The 19,009-nt window shown below is 40.7% G+C and overlaps 1 protein-coding gene across 1 annotated transcript; it reads left to right on the top strand.

The window, feature by feature from the left end:
- The first annotated feature begins 15,276 nt into the window (after positions 1-15,276).
- On the top strand, positions 15,277-18,631 carry LOC147460848 (transketolase, chloroplastic). The gene is made up of 7 exons (XM_086508537.1): positions 15,277-15,909; positions 15,988-16,078; positions 16,166-16,271; positions 16,599-16,881; positions 16,965-17,113; positions 17,190-17,343; positions 17,456-18,631. Exons 1-7 carry the CDS (start codon positions 15,409-15,411, stop codon positions 18,413-18,415), a joined length of 2,244 nt encoding a protein of 747 aa, XP_086364663.1. The 5' UTR covers positions 15,277-15,408; the 3' UTR covers positions 18,416-18,631.
- Positions 18,632-19,009: the final 378 nt, after the last annotated feature.

The raw sequence follows: 19,009 nt of genomic DNA, 5'->3' as shown, positions 1-19,009 counted from the left end.
TTCTCATTTCTTGCTCAAGAAAGGAGGTCCTCAAGCTAGCTATAAATGGTTGGTATTATTAATTGCAATTGAGTAAGTAGAATAAGGATTTTTCAACCTTGCAGTGTGTCTGCCTTCGCAGATAACGGGGCATCACCGTTGAGAGCTATGGTCTTAATGGTGGAGTCCTACGGGGCTTGCCTATGGCTTATTTCCTACGGCTTAACCACCATTGAGCTATTAGAAGTTTGATAGGAGCCGGTACTGTTTTGGTGTTGAAAGACCCTCTCTTCTACGCCTTGCAATTAATGATATTCAAGCCACGGGTACAGGAGCTTGAGTGCTTTTATAAAGGGGTAAAGAGGAGCATCAACTAGGGCTTGAAGTTCCAAAGTACACCTAAACAATTGTTAGAATGGCTGACAATAGTAAAGAGAGTGAAATTAATGTTGATAGCTTTGATTTTGCAAATGAGCAAGCTACTAATGATGCCCTATGCTTGTTAACTACCTTGTTTCTAGGCTTCAACAAGCAATGGGCAATCCATCCCTCCAAATTGAAGTGCAATGGCATCTTCGTGCTCATGGGATTCTCCAAACTTCCCACCATGATGAGAGAGTATCTAGGAAGTCTCCTTGTGAGACTTCCAAAAGAGGCCTCTCTCCGATTCGGGAAGAAGAAGAGGATCCATACGAAGGGCTCAAAAATTTACTTCTTGATGACGCATCTCCTTCCCAAAGGAGAACTCAAGAGCCCCCACCAAAAGAACCAGAAAGAAACCCTGGTTCTACTCACAATTTCATATCCACACAGTTGGCCACCAAGCTCGGAATCCAGGCCTATGAGATGGGAGATGTCCTACCCACTGATGGTGCTTTAAGGGGCAAGAAGCTTCAATCACTCCCTTAATCGAGAAATTGAGGCTCCATATCCAACCCTATTTGGACAAAGAGGACTTCTTTATCTCTCTTCTCAAGCACGAGGATGTAATCCTAGGGGCACCATGGTTTGAGCGCATGGCTGTCAATGTTAAATTCCCTAAAAGGAAAATCTACTTTAGGTTCAGGGAAAAAGATGTGTACATCGATGCTAAGGAGATGGGTAACACCATACCCATTGTACATACGCAAGCTTTCAATCAGTCAATAAAGAAGCTCTATTTCCGTGTACATGATTTTTGTTAAAGATTCTCAAAATGAACCTAATGCTTTAGCAAAAGAAAATATAATTAATCACAAAGAATTAGAGTTATCCAATTTTCTCAAGGGATTTCAAGATGTCTTTATTGACAACAACTACCTCCTAAACAAGGCAATGATGACCATGCAATTGAATTTCTTCCAGGAAGTTCACCGCCTAATAAACCTCCTTATAGAGCTTTTCAAGCTCAACAAGAGGAGATTATGCGGCAAGTGCATGAGTTAGTTGAGAAGGGCATGGTTAGGCCTAGCTCATCTCCATTTTGCTCACCCGTGTTATTAGTGCAAAAGAAAGACGGCACTGTAGAGCACTAAATAGGATCACTATCAAGAATAGGTTTCCCGTTCCATGGGTAGAAGACCTATTTGATAAGCTACAAGGGTCGACCTACTTCAGTAGGATTCACCTAAAAAGTGGCTACCATCAAATAAGGATAGTTAATCAAGACATTGTAAAGACCGCATTTTGCACTATGTTTGGTCTTTACGAATACCTTATCATGCCTTTTGGCTTGACCAATCCACCAGCCACATTCAATCCCTTGATGGAGAAGCTATTCAGGCCTCATTGAACCTTTACTAGAGTGTTCTTTGATGACATTATCATCTACTCTAATTCACTAGACGAACACAAGCAACACCTTCATGTAATATTTCAAGTCTTAAGATAGAATAAACTTTACATTAATTGAAAGAAAAGTGAGTTTTTCTTACAAGAGATTCAATATTTAGGTCACATTATCTCACAAGATGGCATCCAAATGGATCCATCAAAGCTAGAGGTAATAAAAGCATGGCCTAATCCTAGGAATCTTCATGAACTAAGAAGCTTTATAGGTATGTGTGCATACTATAGACGCTTCATAGAAAAACTCTCACTAATAGCAGGACCACTACATGACCTAACAAAGAAAAACGCTAGGTATACATGGTCTACCAAGGAGAACAATGCTTTCAAAAATCTTAAAGAAAATCTTATCTCTCAACTTGTGCTTACATTTTGGGTCTCTCAAAGCCATTTGAGGTCCAATGTGACGCTTGTGGTGATTGCCTTGGAGTTGTTTTGCTCCAAGAAGGGCACGCCATAGCCTACGAAAGATAGACTATGCGTTACTAACTCACTACGTGAGAAAGTAATGTATGAATATCATGCTCCTCCTTATGCGGGGCATAGAGGGATTCAGTCTACCCTAAAGGGATTGAAACATATTTATGTTGGCCTGCCATGGAAGCAAACATACAAGAGTATGTTTCTAAATGTGTGGTATGTCAAAAGATGAAGTTTGATACAGGGAAGCAACCTGGGTTGCTTCAACCTTTGCCAATCCCTAATTCACCATGGGAGAGCATATCCATGGATTTTACCTTTGGATTGCCTAAGCCTATGCATGGGAATACAGGAATATGGATGATAATAGACACGTTCAGCAAACATGCTCATTTTATACCTATCAAAAAGACTATCAAAGCCCATCAAATGGCCTCTTCATATGACAAATCTTCAAGTACCATGGCTTGCCAATGTCCATAGTGTCGGATAGAGATCCTAGAATGACCAGTAATTTCTAGAAGGGTCTCTTTGAGATTTTAGGGACAAGGCTAAACTTCTCTTCGGTCTACCACCCGCCGCAAACAGATGGCCAAAGTGAAATAGCTAACCTAAAAATTCTTGGTTACGAAAAGCCTACGTAACGGAAGTAGATCAAAGGTGCCAATGGGAGAAGTGCTTACCCTTAGTGGAGTATGCCTACAATAACACTGTACATACTTCCATGGGAAAAGCACCTTTCGAGGTAATTGAGGGTAGATCAAAAAGTCCCCTGCTACTTAAGGTACACGGGAAGATCTTCGCTGCAGATGAGTATAGCTGAGACCTACAAGAATCTTTCCAAAAGATTAAGGATGCTATCTCTATGTCACAACAAAGGCAAGAGGTTGCTGCTGATAAGCATAGAAAAGCCCAAGCCTTTAAAGAAAATGATTGGGTCTTGCTTAAATTTCCCAAGGCTCAATTAAGGCACACCACGGGCAAGAATCCTACGGGACACCAAAAGTAGTATGCTAAGTTAGCAAAAAGGTACTATGGTCCCTTCTAGATTCTTTGACCAATCAATGAGATGGCCTACCAACTCAAGTTGCCCCTGGGCCATTGGCTCATACACAATACTTTTCATGTGAGCCTACTAAAGCCTTACAAAGGAGAGCCGCCTCAAGAACCAACTATTGAAGACTCACAGGAGATCGAGGACCAAGAAGAGGTGCCACAGTCCGAGTCCATTCTCCGACATGAAGACAAGGTATTAAGAGGCGGTAAGACTATCCAACGGTATCTTATTAAGTTTAAGAATTATCCTTTTGAAGATGCTAGATGGATGCAAGGCATACAATTAAAGGATAACCTAAACCTTGTCAAGGCTTACAATGCTTCCCTAGAGTAAGCAAATGTACAAATGTTTAAAATGAACAAAGTTTTTGTCTTATAAGACTCTCTTTTTCTTTATTGTGCACAAATGTTAAGTAGTATGCATGCTTAGAATCAAAATTGTGGAGACAACGTCTTCCAAACACCAAGTAGAGCTTGTCACTCTGCTATGGAAGATTGATAGGACTAATGCGCAGACATGCTTGCGGCAGCCATAGGCTCTCAAGCGCCAAATGGATTAGTCATCCATTCTGGAATGATGTCGTAGGGTAAGATAGGGATCCTCTACTCGCTAGAATTTAATTACCTAAAGCTCTCACAAAAGGGGAAATGGGGACACATGTCACAAGGCTATCACTTATGCTTCTCAATTATCATTGCCTAAGCTTTGCAGGGTTCAATGGGGTGCCAACAAGAGAAATATGCAAGAGGGGTCGACCAAGAGAGAGAGGGGACTGATTTTGGCAAGGCATTATCACACACACACACACACACACACACACACACACACACACACACACACACACACACACACACACACACACACTCACAATCTCATATGTGAAGCAAGAAGACTCTCTCTCTCTCTCTCTCCTTCTCAAGCTTTAATGGAAAGCTCATCACCTACTCCAAGCTTGTGAGAAGGGAGGCCTACACCCACAACTCTTGGCTTTGATATGCAAATCCAACCAAGAGACAAGCTTCAATGCATGCTCATATCCTCTACCATGCTAATTACTAAGCTATGCTAAGCTTTTATGAATGATTATGTGAGGAGATATACTTCTTTCTCATAAGACTACTCCTTCTTCCTCTCAATCTACTCTCATACCCCGCTAGCTCTCACCATCTTCGAAGATGTGTGAGGCCTTGGGTCTGAGACCGTGAGGGAATTGATGTTGTGTTTTATAAGTGTGTGCATGGTGCTTGAAGTTTCCATCTTCATTGCACCATCAAGTTATTGAAGGAACACAAAGTATTGTAATGTAAAATGTCTCCCTTGATGGGGGAAACCTATAATACAAAGCCTTTTGGAGGGGGGACCGGCTCCATGTAAATTCGGTCCTCAACTGTTGTCAATAGCTTAATTTCTCTCTCTTTTGAAGTATTGTTCATGCCTATCTAACTAGGTGTTATGCTTTTTGTTGCTCTGTCCATCCAAGCACTCTTGCTATGCTCATTAGGAATCTATTCTAATGAAATGCTCACTATGTCTATGCTATTTTTTGCTACACACAAGTTACTAGGACATTAAATGTTACACACAGCCAAGAGATATCACAAAAGAGGAGGAGAGCCAGAGCAATCACCACACATTCGAGAATGAACAAAAACAAGGTTTACAATCCTTATCTACGGGACCGACAAGCCTGACCCATGACTAAAAATATGAAAAAAGGATAATAATGGCATCATGGGTTAACAACTAATTAAGAGGAGCCAAGGGCTAATCAAGAGGAACCAAAGAAAGAGAAGACAGGGCAATATGATTCACATAAGTACAAGATTCCAACACTATTGGTAGGTTAGCAGGGCTCTAAATAGGGAGCAACTTTAGCTTGGAAAAAAATCAAACACAAATGAATGTCATGAAAATCCATGCCAACATCTGAGGTTACAGAATTAAAAACTCATTCCAATTTAAAATATCTTTTGAGGCACAAAATTTCAAAGCACCAGAATCCAAGAGTGGCAAAACTCCATATCTCATTCATGGTCAGAGATCTATATGGAGAAAACCTCAAATTCAGCATGGTATCAATGTCAAAACACTACCTGACACATCTTTGCATTCATAGTCAGAGATACGAGATTTACAATATGTCTATGTGGAGAAAACCTCAAAGTCACACGGTATCAATGTCAAAACACCACCTGGCACATCTTTGCAAGTGACTTTCTTCTCGTTCCTTCTTGGGACCTACAAGGAACAAGAAAAATAATGAGTAGACCTAGCTCTAAGAATTATGCAAAAGAAGTTTATATACTTAGCTTTAAGAAATTATGCAAGACATTTATTTACCTTTCTTCCATTTGATTGAAACATGAATGAGGCAAAGTTTGATGTCTTCATTTTGTAGGCTTCTTCTCACTTGTAGAAGTGTATGCAATGACCTTATCTTAAGGATTTCTAGGTGGTCATTATTGAGCCAAATATCTATACCTTGGATTGAACTGTCACCAAAATTCTCCATGTCTTGATCAAGGGGAGTGAGTTTCCCACCAACATAATGCTATCTAGTGTAAGAGAAGGTCAAGATGAAATTCTGGGTGGAGATCATCTATTTTCAAGCAACGGAGTCGGGTTGGACATTGCATGTGACTCCATTGAGTGTTTTTGTGTTCCATCCCTGATCCACAAACTTGATAATTTTTACATTGCCTAAGCATTTGTTGACTGAGAATATTGTTCTGAAAGCTCTGACTTCAGTATTTGAGAAAAATTCCACAAATACATCTATTGGCATAAAAAGTATTATTTTGCTTTGTTTGCTTGCAATATTCAACTTCAAGCATCTTTGGATTTCATTGAAGAGTTTACACCTATAGCTCTCGCTTATCATGGAGCTTGCAAGTGGCCAATCTCCACTTGTGAAACCAAGATTATCTGATTTTGATATCTCTTGGAGGAATATAAGAATGATCATTAAAAAAACGCTATTTTTAGCAAGAGATCCCTTGGTTCTTCCTTTGTAAAGCTCTTCACCAATAGACGCATGAAAGACATATAAGATGTCAATGACATGCTCCACAAGTTGCCACTCCTCTATATTGGAGGGATATAAGTCTATGCGAGCAGTTAACAATTAACAATTTTTTGTGCAATAACAATTCACAATATAGTTATCCTCAATAATAATTAACATTTGTCTGTGCAAGAAATTCACTAACATTCAAAGATAGTTACACTTACAGTTTGGTTTATGCATAGGAAGATTGCAGTTCTTTGGATCCTTAATGCTCTTCTAACTAGTCCCTTGTCTAAAATCTTTCACTCTTCCCTTCTAGCAAGACAATAATGGATTCTTAGAGGATAGTTTCTTCCTTCTACTCTGTTGCATAAGAATCCATCTACCTTTGGTTATAGTGATTGGAATCCATCGATTTCCTTTGTCGAATGTGTTATAGGCGGCCATTTTTTGATATGAACAAGTTTTGGATAAAGTGAACTTGCCTTTTTTGAGCCCTAGATGTAGGGAGATTAACACTAGTTTAGTACCAAAAAGGACACTTTAGTGTCCTTTTTTTCACAAAATTAAATAAAATAGTACATGAAATTTAGAAAATATCTCAAGAAATTATTTTGCAAACTTATAAAATAATAGGCAAAGTACTCATGAAAATTATAATCCCTCACTTTTGTACACAACATCAATAGTGGTTGTATTCATGAATAACGCCTACGCAAAATAGCAATTGATGTTTCACTAAAACTCGTAACCTAGTCTAAGAAAACAAGGTGATGGTTCATGATGGCTTGCTAAAGGGAGTGTTCTAGTCAAATTTGTTTGGCTACAGGTATACCACTTTCACTTGTATTTGTTAGTGTAAGAAGACACCCTATTACCCACTTGCACAATGCTGATCATTGATTTCTGTATTGTGTGCAAAGTTGTTGTGACATGTTTTGGCTTGCCAATGCAATAGCTAGGGCAGAAAGCTACAATGCAAAATATGCACCAAGGCCCTGAAATAGAAGACATTTTAAGAAGGATGAAAGAGTCACCTTGCAAAGCTACTTACATGTTGTTCATTATCACTATAAATGAAAGCAAGCACAACTGCAGTAGGATTTAGCGCCCATCTGCCCCTCTTAGGACTTTTTTTATTGTCTTATGAAGGTGAAATTTTCTATAAATTTGTTATTAGAAGGGTCCAAGAAAGTGGAGAACACCTTTAGTAGGTAGAAGGGGCTTTGCTCAAGATTGACTCCTATGCACATTTTGGGGGGTGGTTTGACTTAGTTCTAATGTCCTAAACCTAATGGTCAAAGTGCGTTTTGGCGAGATGGCAGTCACTTTTGTGACTTTCACCCTTCCACGTACTAAGCATTTCCAGGAGGGATGGCTGCCTCGCTGACCCGTTTTATGGTTGGTCCGCTTCGAACCCCTAACCTTTGGGGGACGGTTTGACTTAGTTATAACATCCTAAACCAAAGGGTCGAAGTGCATTTCAACGAAAGGGCAGTCACTTTTGTGACTAAAAGTGACTTTTACCCTTTCACTTAATAAGCATCCTCAGGAGGGATGGCTTACCTCATTGCCCAATCTCGCTTCGAGCCCCTAACCTTTGGGGGGCAATTTGGCTTAGTTCTAACGTCCTATGCACATTTTGCTTCGGTGTACCCTTATAAGATCAACATAACAAAACCATATGTACGCACATGGTCAAACATTATTGGGCTCAAGCATTGTTGAGCTCGACTTATAGCCAGCTTGAGTAGCTCCTTGCACTGGCAAGGCCAACCCAAAATCTGCTAAGCATGTTATGGAATGGTCTTGCCTCCAAGAGAAGATGTTCTTAGGTTCTACATTGAGATGCAGGTTGTGTTGCTGGTGACATAAGGGTAAATCCTACATAGCAAGGGATGCCTCTGGGCTCATGTTGCATCCATTTCTCCACTTATTTTGCATACCAGCAAGCTGCCACCCTTCCAAAGGTCCATGGTGGCAAAGGGCAGCTATCGCAACTCTCACAAGCGCCCAAAATACGCATGATTGCTATGTCAACTGATGTGCCCTCTGAGATCAAGATGCATGAGCCAAAGATCACATGAACCGTTGACGATGTTGCTTTGCACGAGCTTGTTGCAAACATCAGAGTTGTAATGAGAATGATTCTTCATATACATTTAGCATGCCATACACCTGGGTAAGAACTATGTGCGGTGAATGGTACAACATCTCCATCACATTATAAACGATATGTATAAACAAGCATACAATTTTGTGTTGGCTTATGACACATGTGATACTCAAGAGAACCCATCATAGACATCATATGCATCTGAATATTATCCAATTCCACTTCAATGATATAATGATCATCAAATAATTGACTACATAATCTTGAACCAGTAACCAGCCTCAATCCTCTCAAAGTGCTTTTCGCAATAAGAAATCCAATGATGCCTCAATCTGTAATGCCACAAGTAAAGGAGAAATGCTGCAACCCTTTCTCTCATGGATTTCTTCAACCCAAAGTTTTTCAAGTAAAGTAGCCATTTAATATTGTGATCAAGCTTGAATAGTTAAAACAATTGACAACCATCACACACCAATGGACCAAAACAACACAGCCTTTCAACACCACCCAAGTGCTACCCTCAACCCAAGCTTGATCTGTGATATAATACGAGAGAACTATGTCAATTTCCTTTGCAGTCAGAACGTACCCATGTTATGTCCTCATTCAGTTTGAAAGATCTCATTGTCGCCTTTGGAATCACCAGCGCTCACGAAAACCGCCTTTCTAATGTATTTAAAAATTGTCCATGGTAGCAAAAGGGAATCTATTTGCCACTCTACCTGATCAGTGCCCAAAATGCACAACGCAAGTTTGGTGTGTCAATTCATTTGCGCTCTGAGATCAAGAAGTGAATGAGCCGAAGGTCACATGAGTAGCTGAAGATGCCGATAAATGCAGTTGCAGATGGCGTAAGGCTTTCTCAAAGTCGTCCTCTCCCTAGCACAGACACATGGGCCGCTGCTCCAGACAGAACGCTATGCAAACATTAGGTAGTGGACGCTCGCAGGTGGAAAAGGCACCATCGAAGGCAGCCAGTTGCACACCCTCTCGAGCCTCCCCTCTCCATGCCGCGTACCACACGCTCTCCCGCATAGGTCTACCCTCTCCATCACTGGCACAACTTCACACTTGCAGGTTGCACAGCAGCACGTGGACGACATTAGGAAGTGAGTCATCTCCTAATTACGTGAAAGTCCTTAATGGCAAGGAAAAAGAGGGAAATAAAATACTCCCCCCAAACTAGGACACGTGTTGAAAGCCCAAAATTGCACTACCTTCATTCATAGTGCACTAAGGCCTTTAGCAAGCTAAAAATGAGTAAGGTGCATGTAACAATCCATGGTAACTACTTGAATATAGTCTCGATGATTTTGCAACTCTCATGTGGGAAAAAAATATTTATGACTAGAATTAAATAAAGAAAGTCGCGTGGATCAAATATGCAGTATTTGTGAATTCAATTGATGACCACATAAAACATTTAGTTCCTCTAAATTTGCATTGTCTTATGTGACATATATATTAGATCTACCAATCGATTACTTAAGGTGATACCATATGATGGCTGTGCAACCACAATTGGTGATTTATGTCATAACCCAAAAACTGTCCATGTTGATATTATTATTTTTTAAGTATCAAAGATTAGTCTTAAAATAGAGTCCACTTTTGGATTTGATCATTCGTCTCATTTATTTGTATACAAATATCTCATATGCACACAATTGGGAACCACACTTTCATTGGTTTTTCATGGCAATGGTTGTTTTGTAAGAAATTACGTACTATAAAGATTCTCAAATGAGCTTAAACTACAAGATGCATGTGAGTTTTTGAAACCTTGAAAAATGCTTAGTTGATGGATGTTGGTCTATAGACACGTTATAGACCTTAAGTTTTGTTCCATAACCTCATCATGTTAATAAAGAGGCTTTGAAAGACCAAATTTTTCTCTTTGTTAGCATTTTCAAATTTTGATTTTTTTATTATAACAAAAAATTGGTCTAAGAATTAAGTTACAAAGATCGAATTCTTGTTATAATAAGTTTTTCCTATGCATAAATCTTAATTTTGCATTTTTATGAGAAGTTAAATTCAATTTATGAAAATTTTGTTAAAAGTGCACTAAATTTTTATAATTGTTCCATCTTAAAACTTACCACCCTAATGTGATATGGTATTAATTTTGTTGAAACTAAAAATTAAGCTATGTTCTTCACCTCATAATTGATCTAAGACATGAGCATGACCTTTAAATCTTGTTTCTAGCTTCATGAAATAATTATAACAAGTTGATAGAAAAACAGGATTCTCGAGTTTCTAATTTGCACAACGAGTGTCAAGTTTTCAACAAGAGAGCTAGTAGATCATTACTCGTACAACTTTTGAGGGGTTCTATACACAAAATGGTTAAGAAGAAGAGGTTGACATAAGCATGAAGGGAAGACTACCAAGGAGAACTCTAGTAGGGGAAAATTATTAAGGACAAAGAAAATAGGGGTTGTAGAGGGTAAATAGAGGATAAATACTTGGAATTTTGGGATCGTATTTGGCATCTTTTTGACAATTGTATGTTGCAATGTTGCATGTTAAGTCTTTTAGAGTTATCAAAGTTGTGGTTGATGACAATAAAATAAATCAACAACAAGCCACTGCAATAGTTAGTGGAAGAACTTTCCGTATTGTCTATAAAGAAGTGTTGCAAATGGAAAATGGAGGAATTTGAAGCATTCTATGTCTTCCACTACTTGAATTGATTTTTCCAAGTATATTGGTAAACTTATTTTTGATTGTAGATGGATCATTGTAGGGCTATTCGTTATATTGTTGGTGAGCCATTAGAGTTTGTGCAAGGTAAGCTTTATCATATATGTCCCCTTTTCTCGGCTTTGAGAACTTTACAACCTTTTTGGTTTTTTTCAAACTTAAGTTTTTTTGTGCTATTCAACGAATCCATTACAATAGATAGGGCATATAACAACAACAACAAGATTAATTCAAGTGCCATAAGGTTTTGGTGTCTTAAGCTAACAGATCCGTTTTCTTGCCAAATGTGTAGTGCGTTGCGCTCAAGTGGCCAAAATTTCTTCATCTACAAGCTCACGTCCCTAATCATGTATGTACACCATAGTTTCATCATCCATTGTAGCATAGAGGAAGACTTTAATAGTGTTTGTTACCATGATACGGTAGTGACGTGTGTGAACACAATCATGACTGTCCTGGTACTTTTTTCCTGCCTTAGTTTTTTCCCCCAACTCGTATGTTTGTTCATCATTCTAGGACAAGCCCTATCTTTGAATGGGCACACTCACTATAATTGCTTCATGTGTTGTGTGCCCTTGAGCTTCTCCTTCTTCTTCTCCATATTTGCATGTGTACTTGCAACCCTATTTTCAACAATGACAAGTTGTAAAAAGCAAGGGAGTCCCCAGAATATGAAGCTGAAAGCTAGAATAAGGCCTAAAAAAGCATGCAATCTCTTCCTCTCTCTCTTCTTGCCTCCCTCACACACAAAAGGCAAAACAAGGCTATAGGGAATCAATCTTCTCCTCTCTTAGAGCTCATTTCACCTCTACCTATTCTCTAGTCTCCTATCCACCACTACTCTAGGTACACCGTAAATAGTCCAGTGCTTTTTGCAAGCTATCAAGAAGACTTGTTCTTAGCAATAGCAGTAGCATATGTTGGCCATTATGATTAGCTTCATACACAAATCACTTTTTGAAGCCCCCATTGCTCTCTTTCAAAACAATATTTGGGTTTTCAAATCCTTTTTGAGGGGGGTCGAGCTGTCGAATTCTACCCCTCATTGCCAAAATGTTGGCTCTTATGATTATCTCTGTGGTTGTCAATACAAACAATCATTTATTGCCAATTTCTTATGAAATAGTAATCACATAATTAATTTATGAAGCTTATATTGCTTAACGGTGTGATTATTTTGAGCTCAACTAAGTGTTGACAAGATATTCTCAAACGATTTCAATAGTGGCTTCTTCATCACTTACAATTGTCTTTGGGTTTTGTGTGCACAAAATTTTCCATTATTTATGGGACGTTTTAGCCACATCCACTTCAACATTGCTTAATTCTTTGAATGGTCTTCCTTTGTGTCTAATCATCTCTTAAGCTTTGAAAATTCAGGTAGAGATTAAAAATTGGCTTTGCGTATTTTGTTAGTATACTACAAAGTCTTGTAATGTTACATTGCAATAAACAATAGCCTACTTTTCCAAAGATAATCTTTGCCAACCAACCCATAGGGTAGAAGAGCCAATTACGGACATGCCTCTCTTTAAGGCCAAATCATATCACAATATTTCATTTGTTTGTGCTTTTAGAAACAGTACAACAAGCACTGAGAAAGAGGCTGTCATACGATGATATACGCCAACATAGACCGTTAGATCATGGGTTCAATCGTTGATCTCATTTTGGCCTGCCTTACCCCCGTGGTGCATCTTGCTTTCAGGAGGTCGTTTTATGAACACTACGAATTGAAAAACTATTGCATGGTAGATGTAAGGCTATGGTCACGCGAGGCTTAGTTATCAATTTTTTGAACAAATAACTAGGCCTCATTCTTGGTCACACACAAAAAGGAGCATTAAATGAATAATTATGCCCACCCTTTCTAACTATGCCGATTTTGGCATAGTTGTGAAGTTCAAGGCTTAGTTGGAGGATGAATGAATAACTAAGCCTTGTGTGACCATGCAAGAGGCTTAGTTATTCATTTAATGCTTTGTCTGGCATAGTTGGCTTAGTTATCTATAATTGATAACTAAGCCTCGTGTGACCATAGCCTAACCTGCATTGGGGACAAGGTGGCACTTCTTTTGCAAGGAGTATGTGCCCTCAACTTTCTATTACTCCATCACAAGCTTACAGTATTGCACCATACGCTATTATCCAAGCCCCTCAAGTTTGATGTCCCTAATTTGGCACCTTCACCATACTTCAGAGAAATTTGTAGAAAGTATTGTGGCTGTAGCTTTTTTCACTTTGCATGGGAAGCATCACTTTCCATCTCCAGAATGGGAAAGGATAAGGTTAAAGTGATGGACAATGCTCTTTCTTGCTTTCAAGCTCTCAATGAGTTACGTGCTGTCTGAGTTACGTGCTGTCGATCTTTTACTATCTACCAAAGATGGTTATCGAAAAGTGCATCTCTTTGCATTTTTAGGGTGAGAGAAGGTGATGAAGAATGCTCTTTTCTTGCTGAGATATGCTACGTAGTGTCTTCGTTTTACTATCTGTCAAAATGTTTCACATTATCAACTAGAGCTTGAATAATTTCGTAGTGTCTTCATTTTACTATCTGTCAAAATGTTTCACATTATCAACCAGAGCTTGAATAATTTCCGGGCCGGCAATCCCCTACCCCCAATCATACCTAGCTAGGTATCGGGCGACGGTCCCTACCCCCAATCTTGCCTAGCTAGATATGCGGTGCCTCTGGAGGAGATGCTCATGATGTTATGCATTGTATGAAAAACACTGAAAAAGGCTCCGTTTTCTTACATGAGAAAATTTTCAAATCTTCTTGTGACTTGCTTCAAAAATCTAGGGGGAAATGTGGTGTGTCTCTCACTCGTGTAAATGTTCCAAACCGTTAAAAGAGATGGTTGGCAAAAGTTTCTAAAAGTTTGAAAATGAATCTTTTTTTCCCAGCAATACTCACTCAAATGAGTGACTATATATTAGACAACCAAAAAGAATGTCTACAACTCCATGTTCCACATAGCCATGGAGGCTACATTAGACCAAAAAACCATAAGTTCACAATACGAGTCCATAAAGCTAAGCTTTTTAGAAGGAAGCCTGAAACCTATACAAAGCTTAGCTTACTATAATCAAAATTATACCATCAACATGAGTCGATCTTGCATCAAACAACCACCATCAAAATATTGAATGGGCTACCACCCCAACCTAAAGTGTCGGGGTGGCAGCCCCAACATTAGCAAGCAAAGACACAAATACAAACAAACCAAAACGGAGCCACCGAGCACATGTACTTGCCCGGATCCAAGCCAAAGACTATCCTTGACCCCATCGTAGTGCACCCAGAACTAGAGAAGAAAGGGGGTGCCACCACAAGCCCCCTGTTGCCACCAGGTAGACGCAGACCCCTAAGCTTCACATCCACAAGCTCGAACAAAGAAACTGAGAGACCACCAAGTTGTGGTGTGCAGGAAGCTCTTCGAAGAGAAGATTAGGAAGCCACCCATCCCCACAACAAGAAATAAGAACGGGAGCCAAAACCCTTGCACGACCAAGCAAGAACTGGAAGGATCTCCCCTCCCAAGGCAGCCTCCAGCTCGTCTGCGCTACAGATCTATCCTTCTCCAAAAGAGCTACATAGTTTGAAATGTGATCTTTGATCTATACCTTTTGTATGTGAGTAATGCTATGGATTGATCTGAACTTTATTTAGACCATGATGTGCACGATCAACTCATCTCGTTTGTCTATTATTCTTCTACCAATGTAATTGCAGCCTTTAGTGCACTCTAGGAATCATACAATGGCATGACTCTTCTCAAATGTGTAGAGAGTATTGTTCTTTTCACTCGTAAGAGTGTTAGCCTAAGCAACGTAATGCAAATTTCTCATCTCAGGGACATATTTAGATTTGAAGTCAAGAATTTGTTGTCGAAAAGTGGAGCCAAGGCAGGGTTGTGGATGTGAAATACAACTATGTCCAATTCGATAGAGCTAGGAGTGATGCATGGTATTTAGATGGCATCATGCTAACTTGCACCTGGAATCAAAGTTTGGATCCTTGGGTGCTTTACCAGGCCTTTTGCAAGCTCTTATGATTTATAAAGTGCAATTCCTATCCACTTTTTTGTCCACAAAAGGGCGTAGAATATGTGGTGGTTGATAAGGCAAGGTCCTTCATCCACACGTTGTTCTCAAATTAGCCCACCCCCTCTTAAAACTAAACATTTTGATCTCCACCGGCCTCTCTCTGTGCTGTCGTCTCCCTCGAGATCATCATCTTTTCGCAGGGGAAAGAGAAAGCTTGGTTGCAGAGACCGTCGGGACGCCATGGCTGCAGCTACCGCATCCTCCCTCACGGCCGCCTGTGTCTCCTCCCTCTCTGCCCACTCCTCCACCTCCCCTGCCCCAGATCACATCAATTGCTCCTCTCCTTTCGCCAAATTCTCGGGTCTCAAGCTAGCCTCCTCCCCGCTTCCTTCCCACCACACCCAAGAGAAGAAGAAGAGAAGCAGTGGCAGCAGGAAGGCGCATCATGTCACTGCAACGGCAGCCGTGGAGGCTCCCCCCAAGACCGATGTCTCGTTGGTGGAGAAGAGCATCAATACTATCCGATTCTTGGCCGTTGATGCAGTTGAGAAGGCTAACTCTGGACACCCAGGTCTTCCCATGGGGTGTGCTCCGATGGGCCACATTCTGTATGACGAGATCATGAGATACAACCCAAAAAATCCCTATTGGTTCAATCGCGACAGGTTCGTCCTTTCTGCGGGCCATGGTTGCATGTTGCAGTATGCACTTCTTCATCTTGCCGGCTACGACAGCGTCCAGGTCCAATCTTACCCCTTTAACCTATTGGTTATGGACCTCAGGAAACGCACATTCTGACATTGTTCATATGCTTTTCAGGAGGAAGATCTGAAGCAATTCAGGCAATGGGAGAGCCGAACTCCTGGGCATCCTGAAAACTTTGAGACGCCTGGTGTGGAGGTTACTACAGGTTTGGTCCTAAACATTCTGTCGAGTTTTTTGAAAATGTGTCATTGAACGACCCTCAGTTGAATTTATGCTTGGTTTTTGTGTTTAGGGCCCCTTGGCCAAGGTATTTGCAATGCCGTTGGATTAGCTCTGGCCGAGAAGCACCTGGCTGCCCGCTTCAACAAGCCAGATGCCACTGTTGTGGATCACTACACGTAGGTCTTTTTTGGAGAAGAGATTTTTACAGGTCCAGTGTCATGTCTTATTTGGAACACCATGTAGCCGGCAAGTTCTGATGACTGTATTTCTAGTTATTGATGATGTTCTAATTTTGGCACATCTAGAGATTTCAGGGCGTGGGATTGTACAGGAATTTTAGAGACCTTGCTTGGGCTTTGAGTATCAGGAAAAAGTGTCTGTTTTGTAGATGTTTCTGATGATATTGCATGCCTTACATCGTCTAAAAGGCAGTGCCGCCTTTTTCACTCTTAGTCATTGCAAGCACTTTGTCATGTTGTCTTATGAATCTTTTTGGGTATCAGGTACTGTATTGTGGGAGATGGGTGCAACATGGAGGGCGTGTCAAATGAAGCATGCTCTCTTGCGGGACACTGGGGTCTTGGAAAGCTGATTGCTTTCTATGACGACAACCATATTTCTATTGATGGTGATACAGATATTGCTTTTACTGAGAATGTTGATCAGAGATTTGAAGCCCTTGGCTGGCACATTATTTGGGTCAGAAACGGTAACACAGATTATGATGCCATTAGACAGGCTATTGCAGATGCAAAAGCTGTGACTGACAAGCCTACTCTTATAAAGGTTAATTTTTCTTCTTGGTTTTTCTTTTTCATTCTGAGTTGGTCAAGTGTATGACATTGTCTGTATGTGACCAATTGTACCAGGTGACAACAACGATTGGATATGGCTCACCCAACAAGGCAAATTCTTACAGTGTTCATGGTAGCGCTCTTGGTGCGAAGGAGGTGGACGCCACACGCCAGAACTTGGGTTGGCCGTATGAGCCTTTCTTTGTACCCGAAGATGTGAAAAGGTGTGCAGCTTGTCACTTATACTCTGTAGTATTTGAGATGTATGTGTATTTCGATCAAGATAAGTTTTACTTGTAGTCACTGGAGTCGGCACACCAAGCTTGGAGCAGAATTCGAGGCCAAATGGCAGGAGGATCTTGCTGCTTATGAGAAGAAATACCCCCAAGAAGCTGCAGAGTTCAAAAGCTTGCTAAGTGGAGAACTTCCAGCTGGCTGGGTTGATGCCTTACCTGTATGTAACTAGTCATACTGTGCTTTCATGATTTATTATCCTGATGGTAACCTTGTGGACCAGGTCATAATTTTGTTTTTATACTGTGGTTACATGTCCCTTTTTAATGCAGAAATACACCCCTGAGTCAGCTGGTGATGCTACCCGCAACCTTTCCCAAGCTTGCCTCAATGCTCTTGTGAAGGTCCTTCCTGGTCTTCTAGGAGGCAGTGCAGATCTGGCTTCCTCAAACATGACTTTACTTAAAATGTTTGGAGACTTTCAGAAAAACACACCAGCAGAGCGCAATCTTAGGTTTGGTGTTAGGGAACATGGTATGGGAGCTATTTGCAATGGCATTGCACTCCATGGAAGTGGACTGATTCCATATTGTGCCACATTCTTTGTGTTCACTGACTACATGCGAGGTGCCATGCGAATTTCTGCTCTTTCTGAGGCCGGAGTGATCTATGTTATGACACATGACTCTATCGGTTTGGGAGAAGATGGTCCAACCCATCAACCCATAGAGCATCTGGCAAGCTTCAGAGCCATGCCCAATATTTTGATGTTGCGACCTGCTGATGGAAATGAGACTGCTGGTGCATACAAGGTGGCTGTGGAGAGTAGAAAACGGCCCTCAATTCTTGCGCTCTCGCGCCAAAAGCTCCCCCATCTACCTGGGACATCTATTGAAGGAGTAGAGAAAGGAGGCTATACCATCAGTTGCAACGCTTCTGGAAACAAGCCTGACTTGATCCTCTTCGGAACAGGATCTGAACTAGAGATTGCCTACAAAGCAGCCGAAGTCATCAGGAAGGAGGGCAAAACTGTGAGAGTTGTCTCAATGGTATCATGGGAGTTGTTTGAAGAACAAAGTGCTGAATACAAAGAGAGTGTTATCCCTGCAGCCGTGACTTCCAGAGTGAGTGTCGAAGCTGGTTCTACATTCGGTTGGGAGAAGTATGTAGGCTCCAAAGGCAAAGCAATAGGCATTGACCACTTTGGTGCCAGTGCACCTGCTGGTACCATCTACAAAAAGTTTGGTTTGACTGTGGACAATGTGGTTGCCAATGCCAAGGAGGTGATGTAAATATACTTTTGTATTTACTCTGCAGTTTTGTAGTAATAACCTAATTGATTTGAGATGTTCTGATTGGGATGGATTTTAGTCCAATGGATGGTTGCCCATATGCTGGATTGTGGCACAAATGGCCGCAAGTTTTTGTATTTTTTCTGCTGGGCTTGGAGGTGTAACAAAGGTCCAATCATTTTGCTTTCTAATTAAGGAGTGAAGCTGTTTCCTTAATCATTGGCAGGTTTCTGTCCCCTTGTCATTGTGTCGGTCAAGTGAGGTGTACAACTTTTTGTCAAGTGAGTTGTCTTGTAGGGGTTGTTCAGGTTCAGAAGGAAACAGGTTTGTGTTGCAGCCAATAAATGTTCATTTTGGAAAATGGAGTTCTTGAGGGTATTTTAAGAGAAGCTGCTAACTATGCACTGTCTTTTGTATATGTGGGCCGCTAAAGTTGACATTTGGTTTCCTATTCCGTAGAGGTATATTGACTATTGGGCCATACCACTCACTTTCTCATCGTTATGTATGCTGTTGTGACTAGTCACCTTGTTTATAGTGAGAGGGAGGGGAGCTCACCTATGAAAGGGGACATGGATATGTTTTATGCAGCGT

The sequence above is a fragment of the Adiantum capillus-veneris genome, chromosome 3, assembly GCF_014529385.1.
Source record: "Adiantum capillus-veneris isolate H3 chromosome 3, ASM1452938v2, whole genome shotgun sequence".
NCBI classification, from domain to species: Eukaryota; Viridiplantae; Streptophyta; class Polypodiopsida; order Polypodiales; family Pteridaceae; genus Adiantum; species Adiantum capillus-veneris.
Note: the sequence above shows the minus strand (reverse complement) of the source record. Positions and strands in the feature narration are given on the sequence as shown.